This window comes from Cylas formicarius, unplaced genomic scaffold (assembly GCF_029955315.1).
Source record: "Cylas formicarius isolate icCylForm1 unplaced genomic scaffold, icCylForm1.1 PGA_scaffold_4__25_contigs__length_36172078, whole genome shotgun sequence".
In the NCBI taxonomy this organism is placed as follows: Eukaryota; Metazoa; Arthropoda; class Insecta; order Coleoptera; family Brentidae; genus Cylas; species Cylas formicarius.
The window spans coordinates 3,825,686-3,839,372 of NW_026844334.1; the positions used below are offsets into that span (position 1 = coordinate 3,825,686).

At 33.5% G+C, this 13,687-nt stretch overlaps 1 protein-coding gene across 1 annotated transcript in view; it reads right to left on the reverse strand.

The window, feature by feature from the left end:
• Positions 1-692: 692 nt before the first annotated feature.
• Positions 693-13,687, reverse strand: part of LOC132701289 (collagen and calcium-binding EGF domain-containing protein 1-like) — a 34,052-nt gene continuing 21,057 nt past the window's right edge. Inside the window, exons 7-10 of the mRNA XM_060669087.1 lie at positions 13,554-13,662; positions 9,917-10,044; positions 5,233-5,402; positions 693-1,004 (exon numbers count right to left, since the gene is read on the reverse strand). Coding sequence (XP_060525070.1) covers positions 728-1,004; positions 5,233-5,402; positions 9,917-10,044; positions 13,554-13,662 — 684 coding nt within the window. The 3' untranslated portion in view covers positions 693-727. The remainder of the gene's footprint in view (positions 1,005-5,232; positions 5,403-9,916; positions 10,045-13,553; positions 13,663-13,687) is intronic.

Genomic DNA, 13,687 nt, shown 5'->3' on the forward strand with positions numbered 1-13,687 from the left:
GCAAAAGGCAATCTTATATCAGTTGTACCACGGGTGTTATGTTCGTGGATTTTAGTATTTGTCGTATAGAGATTAGCATTCTTCTTCACGTAAATAAGACACGATAAAATATAATGACTTGGCCACGTCAGAATACGGAGGCCAATAAAATATGTTCTTACGTCATCGACATATCCTATTTGCTGTATTTTTTGCTGGTAAAAAAAGTGAGTAAACAAACTTATTATTTAAAGATGGAAAATTGCAGTCGTTATATATTGCAACCGTATCGTCAGCGAATAGTGAGATAATCCCTTGATCAATATCAATATCAATGTCATTTATGTATATTAAGAATAGCACTGGGCCTAGCGTGGAACCTGATGGAACACCAGTGGGGTTGATTTTTACCTAAGACTTCGTTCCGTCATACAGTACGTATTGCTTACGATTGTTTAGAAATGATGCAATTAATTTGATGCTTGTATCAGTAAAATTATAATATTTTAACTTGCGTAGTAATACAGTTGGACTTACGCAATCAAAAGCTTTTTGTAAACCAAACAAGAGGGAACCAACACAATCTCTCAACATCTTCGATCCGTCAAAGATAAAATTCCATTTGAGATTCCAGGAGTTTACAGCATTCCATGCATGTGCGGCAAATAAGCCAACAGGATGATTGAAAATAGTTGAAAAAAAAAAGAAAAAAGAAAATAAAATTAGTTTATTCGATAATCAATAATAGCTAAAAATAATCTTCGTCCGCCATCGCTTCGCCCGAAGAGTCGTCGTAATTGTCGAGGGCGCTCTCGTATTTCGAAAAGTCTATGTCTAGGAATTCTTCTATGTCCGAGTCACGCGACATCTTGGTCACTTTCGGTGTGACGTCGGCCTGAGCTTCGGTTCGGTGTTCGACACGGAGTTCGCCGAACTCCTGCGCCTGTTTGTGTCGCTGCAGGAATCGCGTCTTGTGCCGCATCTTCTTTTTCTGGAGCACGTTCGATAGGTCGAACTTGGGCGGCCTGCAAGACGAAGGGAAATTAGTGAAGGTCAACACAGCAATAAATTGTCTGAACACGCTTTTAACTACCTGGTTAAGCAGAATGACGAATTCTCAAAAATTGTTAGTATTGTTTTTAAGTCGATTAGCCACAAATCGACTTTTTTATTCCCGGCTCGAATTATAAGAATCAGTTTCTATTATAAGAGATTATTATCCAACTGCTACTGTGATGGCCCATAAGGAACATTCAAATACTGAATATCGAGAGATGCATGGCCTTATATCGAGGCTTATCCCAATAGAAACCTTCCATCTGCTAAGACATTCATCAACATACACAGAAGACTTGGTATAAGGGAGACGAAGGTATAAAAGAACGGCTGCAAAAGAAGAAAGAATACTTCAAAATGTGGAGGTTGACCCGTCAACGAGTACCAGAAAACAGGCTGCTCAGGAAAGAATTGGTTGGTCTACAGTTTGGGAAGATTTGCGTGAAAATGATATTAGGCACTCGCATGTTCATAGGGTTCAAGCACTGTATGAGGGTGATGCGCAATTGAGAGTAATTTTATGCAATCAAATTTTATGAAAAATTCAAATTCCATTGCATATATCTTTTACTACTTTTAAAACTAGAATTAAAAAAAAAATAAAATATTTAAAAGTTAAAAGGAATTCCACAAAGAAAAAACAACATCCTATATATCCGTTACAAATTTGTTTCTGGGATAGACGTACCCCCCTAAACACAAATGTGAACTACTGAGAAGATCCTTCTCCTATTAAATTACAAAAACGGTTAATAAGCTTCTTGCTGAAATAAAAAAACTTGGTTGACCTATACAAAGCAATTATTTAATTTTCTAATATAAGAGCAGTAGTATATTTCAAATTAAAGTTTAGCAAAAATTAAGAACATCAATACAAATGTTATCATTTCCTTTTATTATTTATTTTTTGAGGGTTGAAGCTAAAGTAGGTGAGCATCTCCTTTTTTTACTTATTTGTATAAATAAATTCGTTACGAACAAGTACTTGGCTTAGGCGGAAGAACAGAAATCCGTCATTGAAGTTTCCTTATATATATATATATATATATATATATATATATATATATATATATATATATATATATATATATATATATTTCTTTATTTCCTACAATAAATGTCTTTTTATTATTATTACTATTGGAACAAACTTTCGAAATACCCCCTATAATGTTAATTCGTTTGAATGTTAAATGGCTTGAGGTGGTCTGCTAATGACGTTTCAGTCAACCGCCACTATCGAATTCCGTCAATATCATGTACCCTAGCGTCGGTTCATTTGCGTGATTGTTGATATATTACGCCGGGGGTTGCGATTGTTTTATTTCCGGCCATGACACCCCAACGCGGCTTCGTAAATAATTACCTGTTAGTTGATTGAACCGATCAAAATACTACTACCATAATTTCCACCCCCCATTTGCGACCATCTCTTCCATTCCATTCATTTTTGCCAAAAATTTAATAAAATAGTACAGGGTTATTTATTATGTTTTGACATTCACCTATATGGTTACTTTTGAAAGATAGAAAAAGAAGTAAATACAAAAGTCTGAAGATTTTTGCTCTATTATCTTACGCAAATGTCGGAAAAAACAAACGACGATCGCAAGCTGTCAAAATGACAGAAACATCATTTTTTTAATGGAATGCCCTATACATTATTGTTTATTGTTTAAAAATGGTCAAGTCGCCCTTGATAGTAACCATATTATCTATGTTTGCAATTGTTTTAATAATGTTCTACGTTTGCTAAACAACTAATCAAAACCAAAGATATGCAGCGTAAGTAGTAACTTAATGTATTTTAAATGAGTCACACTGAGGAAGAAAAACGGACATAATGTTGCAAGGGTTAAAAGAGAATATCGACTAATATATTCGGGTAGAAGTTCCTTTAATAAATACAATTAAAGACGTAATTAAACAATTTGAGGACCGAAATAGTTTTGGTTAGTTTTACAAGATTTAAACAAAGAAACCCTTGATTTTATCACATCATGTATTAATAGGACATTGAGAGGAAATATTGTCCGATATATAGAAAATAATGGAGGTTATGTGAAGAATGTTTAGGATGAATTAATAATATTTTATTACTTGAATAATATAATTTTATGATTTGGCGTTTTTCTAGAACTGTCTTCCACCGACTTCCATACACGCTCTAGCACGGTCTATAAGTGATTGGGCATTATTCACTACTAACACTTTGAAAGGCTTCTCGTCTCCTCTATTTCATGTCTTCTTCTGTTGGGGGGACAGGTTTATACACCTGGTCTTTAGATATTCCCACAGAAAATAGTTAATCTTTGTTAGAATAGGATATCTAGTTGGCCATCTAATCGGACCACCCCGTATATTTCTAAGTAATTTTAAATTGTTTCTTGTCGTCTCATTTATAACTTTCCTATATCTCTACAAAAAATAATTTACGATACAATCTGTATTGGGTGTTTACCTTAAACGAACGGTGCATTGGATTGTTTTGTAAATTTGGTTAATTCCATAAGCGACGATGCTCTATCGACGTTGCCGATTCTTCGAAAAAGTAGCATCAACATTGAACTTTTAAATGGGACACCATGTATATTATTGCATTTTCCGATCCGCCAGTACTTCATGGTTGTTTTAAAATATTACGCTGCAATATCTGTTTTTAGTGGTTTTCGAGAAATTAATTATTTTCTTTATTTTTCGACCAAAATATACTAAAAAAATTTTTAGTACTACGACACTGGAGCCAACGGGAAGATAAAATTTTGGACGTAGCTTAGGGACGTGCTGTACCTTATTTCTTAATATCGAAAGTAATTCTATATTATACAGGGTTCGCACAATTAATGATTTGGTTACGAAGTTTTGTTCATTATTGATTGCGGCGCAAATTTTATAGATAAAATCCATTCAAAATGGAAGAAAACCTGTATTCTAATTCTATTTTAATGAATGTGTAGAAAATTTAATGAAACAATTACAAAATATGAACAAGATACAATTTTCCAGATTTAAGAAAAGCTTTACGAATATTTTAAAAATTATTTACACTAAGAAAACTTTACGTACTTAAAATAAAAATTGCACACAGAAAAATGGAACTATTTGCATTCTAAATACTTTTAAATCTATTGAAGTGGACTGATGGAAGTAGCTATCTTTATCTCCGATTTATCTATTTGTTCAAAGCATCGTAAAATTTGATGATGTAACTCTGCTCTGCACTGGCGTCACATGGAAGCATGACTTTAACGCATCTCATAAGTAAAAATCTAAAGACGTGAGATCGGGCGATCTTGCTGGCCAGTGGTCATTAAATAATTCGTATAATTCCTGTGATACCTCTTCAGTGCAGGGCCGATGCTGCATTTAGTTGGTACCAAGAGGTCCGAAGTTCCTGAGGGCTAAGATTCTTGAGAAAGTCATTTAATGGTTCATTGTAAATTAAAAAACGTACTTAATTATCTTTTAACAAGGAAAATACACTTAATATTAAATTCAAAGATAAAAAGTGTCTATTGAAAATAGCCTGAAACTATTGCTTCGTCGGCCACCTAATGAATTGTGGCAAAGTAATTCAGTTTCCATATTAACTTGGACTTGGACTCCAGACACCATTATACATCGTTTGTCAAATCATTGGCTTTGACCGACCCTGTATAATATGGAACTAGTTTCGATATAAGAAATTCTGTTCTATACTTTCCTAAGCTATGCCCAAAATGTTAACCTTCTACTGGGCTCCAATGTCGTAGAAATAAAACTTTTATTGACGCTATCTTTTGGTTGGAAAAATGAAGAAAATAACTATTTTCTCGAAAAGTATGATAGGAAAGGTATTATTCAAAAACAATCTTAAATTATTAGCGGAACGGAAAATGCAATAATATACGTTAGTGTCCCATTCAAATATCAAAGTAGATGCTCCTTTTTCGTAGAAGCGGCAACGTCGTAGCATTTATTTATTTTTGTGGCAGCCCATTTCTCGTTAATTTAACCGCACAAAATCAAAAATATCGACAATTCTCCGCTCATATTTCGGCAATTAAAAAAAATCCACATGCGAAATATTAATTTCCTATTTGTTTTGTTTTAATTATTCAAAACGAAACGAAATTACGTTGCCGCGTCTATAAATTGACATGCCGACTGGCGGAGATGAAAAAGTGCACCAAATGGCGGGACGCAACGTCAGCTTACTTCTCGCCGTCAGCGTACACCTTTTTCTGCAGGTGTACGATATCGTGTCTCACGTCGGCTAGCAGTAGTAGCAGGAAGTCAAGAGAACCCCTTTCGCCCTTAGGGCCACGAGGCCCCCGCTCACCTTGCTCCCCTTTAGGTCCCTGGGGCCCCCTCGCGCCCGTCTCGCCCTGCGAAACGATAACGTTTTGACAGATCAATTCGATACGGATTGCCAAATTCAATTTTTTGATATTTCAAGCGGTCGACGAGTATGCCATGTTCTGGAATGGCGTAATATCCGGTTCACTGGAGCAGCAGCGGTTTTTTTTTTTAATTATTGAACTGGCTTTTACTTGATGAAAATCCATTTAACAAAATAAATAGGAACTAAAAGTTCAGATTTTCACGAAATTATATATATTCACATGACAATTGTTTCGAGAACACCGTGTCTTTATCAAATGTAATATTTACAAACTACCTGCTGCTATATATAGCGAAAAATGACAATAAAATCTTAATTATTGTTGTTGTGAGAATTTAAGTTTAATAATGGAGAGGTATTTAAATCTAATTGATCGTTCAGCAATACATTTGAACGTCTCATTTTGTTAATCTCCATAGCTTCCAATTTTGTGGCTGTATGTAAAATATCAAAACTGTCGTCAAAAATGTGTTTTTCCGTGTTTAAATGGCTAGCATAATTAGAATCTAGACTATTGTTTTTAAACGCTCTTTTATGTTCGTTAATGCGTTTCTTGAAGGATCTACCTGTTTGTCCAATATAAATTTTAGGACAAGATCCACGACAATAGTGTTGCATTGGAAGAGATTTTGATATCTTTAATTTTGTTGATTAATTCAAAAGAATTTTTTATTGCAAATTTTGCTTTAAAATCTGTGTGGAGCTGTATAATATTTACTTATTTAATTAACCCATTGATGAAACAAGATTTATTAGATTGCTTAATAGTATCTTTGGACCAAAATTATTTTGAATTTAATGGACAGATTTACATCTCTAAGGAAGGTTTGATTATGGGAAAACTACTTAGTCCCTTGTTAGCAGAGATTTTTATGGATAATTTCTATGGTGGTATAGATACGTGGATGAAGTTTTTGCTCGCTTTGTTGGAACGGACAGACAATTGAATTCTTTTTTAAATTACATTAACTCGTTACATAATCGTATAAAATTCACAATCGAGATTGAACACGATAACTTTTTTAGATTTACTATTACGAAAACGCAAACAACTTAGATTTTTCCATTTACCATAAATCTTCACACACGGACACAATCATACATAAAAGCCCAAATCACCCTTATATACACACAAAATGGCTGCATTTCACTCTTTTATACACAGACTTCTTAATACGAAGGAAAACCCAGTGAAAAAATGTGGTTTAAAAATAACTTTCGGAACTAATAACACAATAGGAAAATTTTTAAAAAACAAAAAAACACAATTTCAAAAGTCAGGTGTTTACAGGTTGAAAAAAATAAAAGAGCGTTTAAAAACAGTAGTCTAGATTCTAATTATGCTACACACTTAAACACAGAAAAACACATTTTTGTCGATAATTTTGATATTTCACATACAGCCACAATGGAGATTAACAAAATGAGACATTCAAATGCTTAACGATCAATTAGATTTAAATACCTCGCCATTATTAAACTTAAATTCTCACAACATTTTATATATAATTTCGTGAAAATCTGAACTTCTATTTCTTATTTATTTTGTAAGGGTTTACGGTAATTTTCCGTAGAAATTTTGAAAAAAAAAACAAAGGAAATAGACCTCGAGAAATTTTCATATTGCAAGCCAAACGTTAGTTTGCAATTTTTACATTGTGATAAAGAGACGTAGTGAACAAATTAAAAAGTGGAGCAAGTTATTCTACCACATAATGTAAAACAAAATTCTCTTACGGTAACTTATATATTCATTGATTTATCTATTTACAAACACACAGGCAGAATCAAAATATAGAATTACTTTCAAATAGACAAACGAAAAAACAATAATAATCCAGGTGGACAATTCATGAGAAATAAAAGAATTCAGCAACATTACACAAACTGATTTAGTTTGATTTTGAAATTCTTAAGGGTCTGTTGGTTCTTTATTTCCGTAGGCAGTCGATTAAAACCTTTTATTCTCATTGAATCAGCAGACTTCTGTTTTTAAGCCCCCGAAATTTAACGGTATTCCAGGAAATATCACTCTCATTATATCCCCGGAGAGTCACTACATTTAATACAATTAATAATTTTTGATAAAACATATCTTTTTTTTAAAGGAAATTCTGAGCAATTATGAATGGGGCTTTTAAAATTTGCTTGTCTTTTTAAAGGAGGGGCATGAACGATGTCTTGGAGGATTGATTCTCATATCGGTGAAAGGTCCGGTGTGGCGGTTAAGATCGTGTGGTTTCAGATTTAAAAAAATATCTTGTTTTGCTTACTTTGCTCTCTTCATTTACTTTTTTTTTATTAAGGTCACCTTAGTTATAAAAAAACGTAACATTCGAAACATCAATTAATCAATCTCTTGATGGAACTTTTGTGAAAATGCATTGTGATTGACTCTTACTTTTAATAGATGTTAATAAATTTTCGATAAATTTACGGTTGTGGTTCTTACTGTTGCACAAAAACATTCAGGCAATAACATTTTTTCTTGAGCAGATACCCTCTTTTAGGTTTTTGGGTCAACAAAACAAAAATATCCATCAGCACGATTGACGCACTGTGGGCCCCATGCATAAACTAGGTTGCAATAAATCATTATTAAAAATGCAAAATTTGTCAATGTTTTCAAATTAAGAACATACTGAAACATATAAAAACAGTATTGCTTTCTAAAAATACTTTACCAAGAATTTTTTATGAAGGCACAATATCAGATGTTTAAAAGAAAGTTTATTTTTATTGCAATCTCTTCAATAAAATAACGAAGTTTTCGTACATTTTAAATGGCTTAGTAGGCCTTGAAAACAAATGCCGCTTTAAGTATTTGACAACTGATGTCAGTCCTGTTAATTAGTTTAGATCCGTACATGCAATGTAGAATGTTTGTGTTTTTTCTGCGATTTGTGACGGGATAAGTGCCATTAATATTTAATTTTTCAAATTCTATAGAGTAAAAAAATATGAAGGCCAACGAGTGCCAAGCAAAAATATACATTTTTCATTAGGCAAGGGTGTAAACTACTAAAAACTGTTAGCCAAAAATGTCGCAAATAGTCGCAAAGCTTATGCCAGTTAAAAATGTCAACCTCTGAGTGATAAAAATATTAACAATTAATGTGCTCTTAAAGTTATTTATCGCATGTATTGCTTGCGCAATGAGCCAATTATAATGCATTATTTTTATACATATTGTTTTCATTTTATACACACGTTTAACTTACTTTTGCTTTTTCGTTTTTTGAAATGTAGGAAATATCGAAAACAACGTTGTTTCAATTCTGGAGGGTCTCTAGTAAGAAAAACCTTGTAGAAGAAATATTTAAAATATTTAAGTCTTTACTCGTGGTATTATATGCCCATAACCATCCACAAACTGCTGTACCATTCCACAGACATTATTAAACATTGTGTTGTGCCTATTGGGCAGCTCTCTGAGGAGGCCCAGAGGCACGTCACAAAGATTGTCGGCGATATCGCGAGCATCACACCCAAAAAAAATCGCGCATTGCCACGAATAAAGACTTGATGCGAATGTTATTAGTGTCCTCTGACCCCGTTATAGCCAGTTACCAACAAAAAACTGTAAGACCAAAAAACCACTATCACCTGATATATTGGCTCTACTTAAAAGTCCAGAGCTTCCATACCTTACAAAAAATGACTATTTTGACTGTGAGTCTGACATGTCATGACAGCGAGAATGACTAAAATTATAATTTACCTAGTGGGTTTCAGGGTTAAAAAAAGTATGTTAAGTAGAAAACATCTCTGCCAAAAGGTTATTTATAAGCCAATTCTAAGGCTTTTTCTTATCCTTTCAGTTTTTTGTGTATTGTATGATCCTTTGCTCACTGTGTTGTTTTAATAAAATAGTTATATTTTCAATAAGTTAATTTAATTTAGGTAAATAGTTCATATATTTGGAATTTGTTAACCAGTGTGTTTTCTGTTTCCTTAAATACAGTTAAATTATCTCACGTGACTACAGAAGCTTTTTGAATAAAACTGTGCAGTAACTGCAAAATGTTTCCAATTTTTTTTTATTTTAGTTTTGGTATATCTTTAAAATATACTCCGAAAAATACTAATATGGCAACGCTGGAAAATTGAAAAATAAAAGTATTATTGTTTACCGGCAATGTATAATAGTAACTTAATTTAATTAAGTAACTAGAAAATAATCGAATTAATGCAACCTAGTTTGGGCAATGGGCCAACAGTGTGACGATTGGGAATATCAAAGCAGGGTTAAATTTGACAGTTTTGAACAAACGAATTCAAGTCATGGACCACTACGTTTGCAATTGCAAAACCCAGCTGCCGGTTGGCGCTGAACAGTTCTTTGCTGTCTTACGCCATCACCTGCCATTTTCTTCCGCAACACGAACCCATCAATTAGACTTTGGCAGCTCCCGGATAGAGTTTCGACGCAGTTAAAGTACCGTTAAATTTCCAGTGACAACAATACGGCTCGTATATACAAATACTTATGGTTACCTGAGCTCCTCGTTTGCATCGGCATTGTGTTTGATCGTCCGCGGCAAGTGGCACGTACGCGTCCAACATGGAGTAAGTGTAATCGTGATTTGTGTGAGAGGCGAGGACTGCCGGAGATGATCCCTCTCCTGAAACGTCAGACAATAAACCCCACCGCAAATGTACAGGGAACAAATTTTACGTTTACTCTTCTCGGTCGGCCGGTTAAGAGGATTGTTTGCGATTCGACACCGAAGAGGGATGGGGGGATGCTCGGGGGTTCGATATGAAAACTGCCATTGTGGACAATTTTTTTTAGCAAAATTAGAAGATTGTAAAATCTAATTAATTCGCGTGCATAGAAATCGACCCAACTTTTGACTTCAGTTTCTTTTTTTTTAACTACTGATCGGATAAAAATAAAGACAATTTAATATGTTCTAATACGAGTTTAAATTGATTATAATTAATATCTGCTTTTTAGGTTTAGCATAGTAAAATAACTGCACGGATCAAATTCACTTGATTCATTACTTAAAACAAATAGGGTTATTTATTAACGAGGTTCTGTCCGAACCAATAAATGTAGGGCGAGGTAAAGTCTGTTCGTAGATATAAGAAAATAAATAACGATTGTTCTGCTTTTTCTATATTTTTAACAGAATTTGCCCAACTTTGTGGAAGGATGTTAAAAACTTCGGTTTCTATAACTTTGAGGACATTGGAGTTAACACGGGGAATACAATTATTACGACGAATGGCTGATTTTAGTTGGTTCCAAACATGTTCAATGGGATTAAATATACAGTGGTGAGATGGAAGCCTCAAAACTGTATGCCCTAAATTTTTTGCATAATTATCACAGACGTATTCCTTTTGTAGGTTCAAGCTTCGTAGAACCTCAATTAATTGCTTTTTGGTATAATCTTCGTGAAAATAAATGTCGTTAATAATACATGTAGTTTTGGATTGTTGCTTTTGTGTCACATGAGGAAGGGGTTTTAGTCAACTGTCTACTGTGAAAACTTGCATTGTCCATTACAATTACGCTATTAAGAGAAATCTTTGGAACTAGATTGTTTTTAAACCGACTTTCAAATAAATCAGCGGTGGTGTCTTCATGGTAATCCAGAGAAGAATCTTTAATATTTTTCGCAGACAGAGAAAATCCATTTGGAATCCAACCATCTTTAGAGTCAGCACGCAAAATAGTTATTCTTTAACCTCTTTTTGATGGCGCGTTTGTTTTACACTTATCAGTTGAGTCAACAAAACCCTTTTCATAAGTGTCGAACCAGGTTTCATCCAAGTAAATAATTGGCCTCTGTTGATTTCTGTAAATCCTAATTTTTTCTAGATATTCCAGTCGCCATTTCCGAGTTCTAAAAGATTCCATTAAAACTTGCCTTTTGTCATTTTTTTTTTATCTAAAACCTTTCATCTACAATCGAGAAAATGTATCTTTTTTCCTCGCTGAAATGGAATTATTCACAATTTCCCATACAGTTGATGTTGAAATTTTCGTCAATGTGACCGTTTCTTCTAAAGATGCTTGCTTGCTGGCACCACGTTCAATGAGAGTCAAATAAACATTGTTTATAACTTCCTTAGTCTCAATAGATTCAACACACGCTGTATTACACACGAAATAAGAATAATTACTAATAAACCAAACCAAAGAATATTAAACGCAGGTAGGTATAAAATTATTTTCTATTACGGACCACAATTTTACCTGAATTTAAATTCCGAAACTATAGGTTATTACCAAGATTATTATCTTGTTGCATTGTATGTTAATGACCACCCATTCAAAAGCAATTGGTCACTTTCTTATATCTATGAACAGACCATACTTGACGAGGTGACACCCTGATTCGCCTTCTTTTCGACATCATCATGGATGAAATAATAAGAAATGTACGCTTACTAAAGGGATGCAGAATGGGTGATCAGGAAATTATATTAGTATACAGCGTATATTACGTCTGCGCTGCCAAATCACTTAATATGATAATATCAACCCAGAAAACTAAGTGCTTGACGACATCAAAAGTACCATTGAGATGCAAACTGGAAGTTGAAGGAAATGTTATGCAGCAGGAAATGAAATTTAAGTATTTAGGCATATTGAGGCATTTTTGGTCATTTAACTTGTATTTCGAAATTAAAATTGCCCGTCGTATGTGTGAATCGTTTTGATTGGTTGAACGGTTTGGAAAAGATCGGAAGGTTGCGACAAGATGGTGAAACAAAAATGTTGTATTTGATTTCACGCTCGCTTTCCATTCACGCTTTCGAGACAAAATTATTTAAAAATTTTTTAAATAAAAGTTATGTTTTTTTTTGTCCAGTTAGAACAAATGTCACATCTTGTTTGAGAGTTTAATATATTTTTGTCTATATAGATTGATAGTTTAAGTAAATCAATAGCTGTTAGGCTTAAAATTTTCATAGTTCCAAAAACATCTCTGTGTGACTGTAGCGTTGTAAGTTGTGTATTAATCGATTAGTTCTATGGATTTTGGCCATATATGTTATCTGTCATAAAACCACATATCTTATATATCTTATAATTTGAAAAATCTTAGAATTTAATAAAAATATCTTTCTTTTTAAAACATAAAATAATATAACGGCGTAAAATTGGGAAGTTCTTGTGAACAATATTTAAGAACCCCTATTCTGAATAAAATACATTTTCCGGCGTGTATCTTCTTATTCTCTGGCCTGAGCTAAAATGTATTCAATTCAAACAATTTGAGATTATTTTAAAATATACAGGATGAAAAAAAAGGTGTACACTTTCTTAACTAGGACACCCTATCCTAATTGAATCCCTTTTAAAAATTTTCAGCGTTTTTATTAATAATAATATATAACTGAACCTAATGGTTTTTCCAATATTTTAATGTTTCTAAAAAAATACTCGTTTTCACACTTGCAAAAAGATTACGTTATCGCCATTTTTTTGAAAGACAACTCTTGTTTGTTATTAACGTTATTCTATAGTTGGCCATGACAAAGTGACATTGTCAAATTTTTACTTGACAAGTGAGTAAATAAATTCTACAATTTGTTGTGGTGTCAGTAAATAAATAAAAATGTATGGATTTTCCTAAAACTGCACTAATTATATTTATTTATTTTATTTATTTATATACTAGGTGAGGCGGAAAAAAATGCTTTGTTGGCAGTAAGACTTTACAAGGCTATTTTAATAGACGTATACCAACTACAAAATATCTTCAGTTTGCTTTAAGTGATAGTATTGAATACTAAAACGAAAAATGGTAAACCGGACTACTATCTATAAGGAAAAAAAATGAAATTTTAAATTTTAAGAAATAAACTAAACTCGAATCGAACTAACGTATAACACATAAAATTTGTTTTTAAAACTTTCCAAATTCAAACCCAACAACATTCGAATCGCAAAAAATCCGACTGGTCCAGTATCAAATTTCGGAACTTTTGACGAAACCCAAGGGCACCAAAAGAAACGGGAAAAAAAGGGATAAAACAATTCCCTCGCCCCATCCGAAGAGGGAATCTGAGCATTTAATTTGAGTAAACTCGGAGAAACAAACAAAACATTCATAATATTCGCCGTTTGGAGGCAGGAAATGCGAGAGATAAGCTACGGCTTACGGCTTACCTGGAAATCCTCGGGGTCCCGTGGGACCCGGGGGCCCTGCCGGGCCCGGCGGACCCGGCGGTCCGGACGCAAAGCTCGACAGCCTGATTGCGGTACTTAGAGCCGTCACCTGTTAACAAAATTTTGCCCTATTT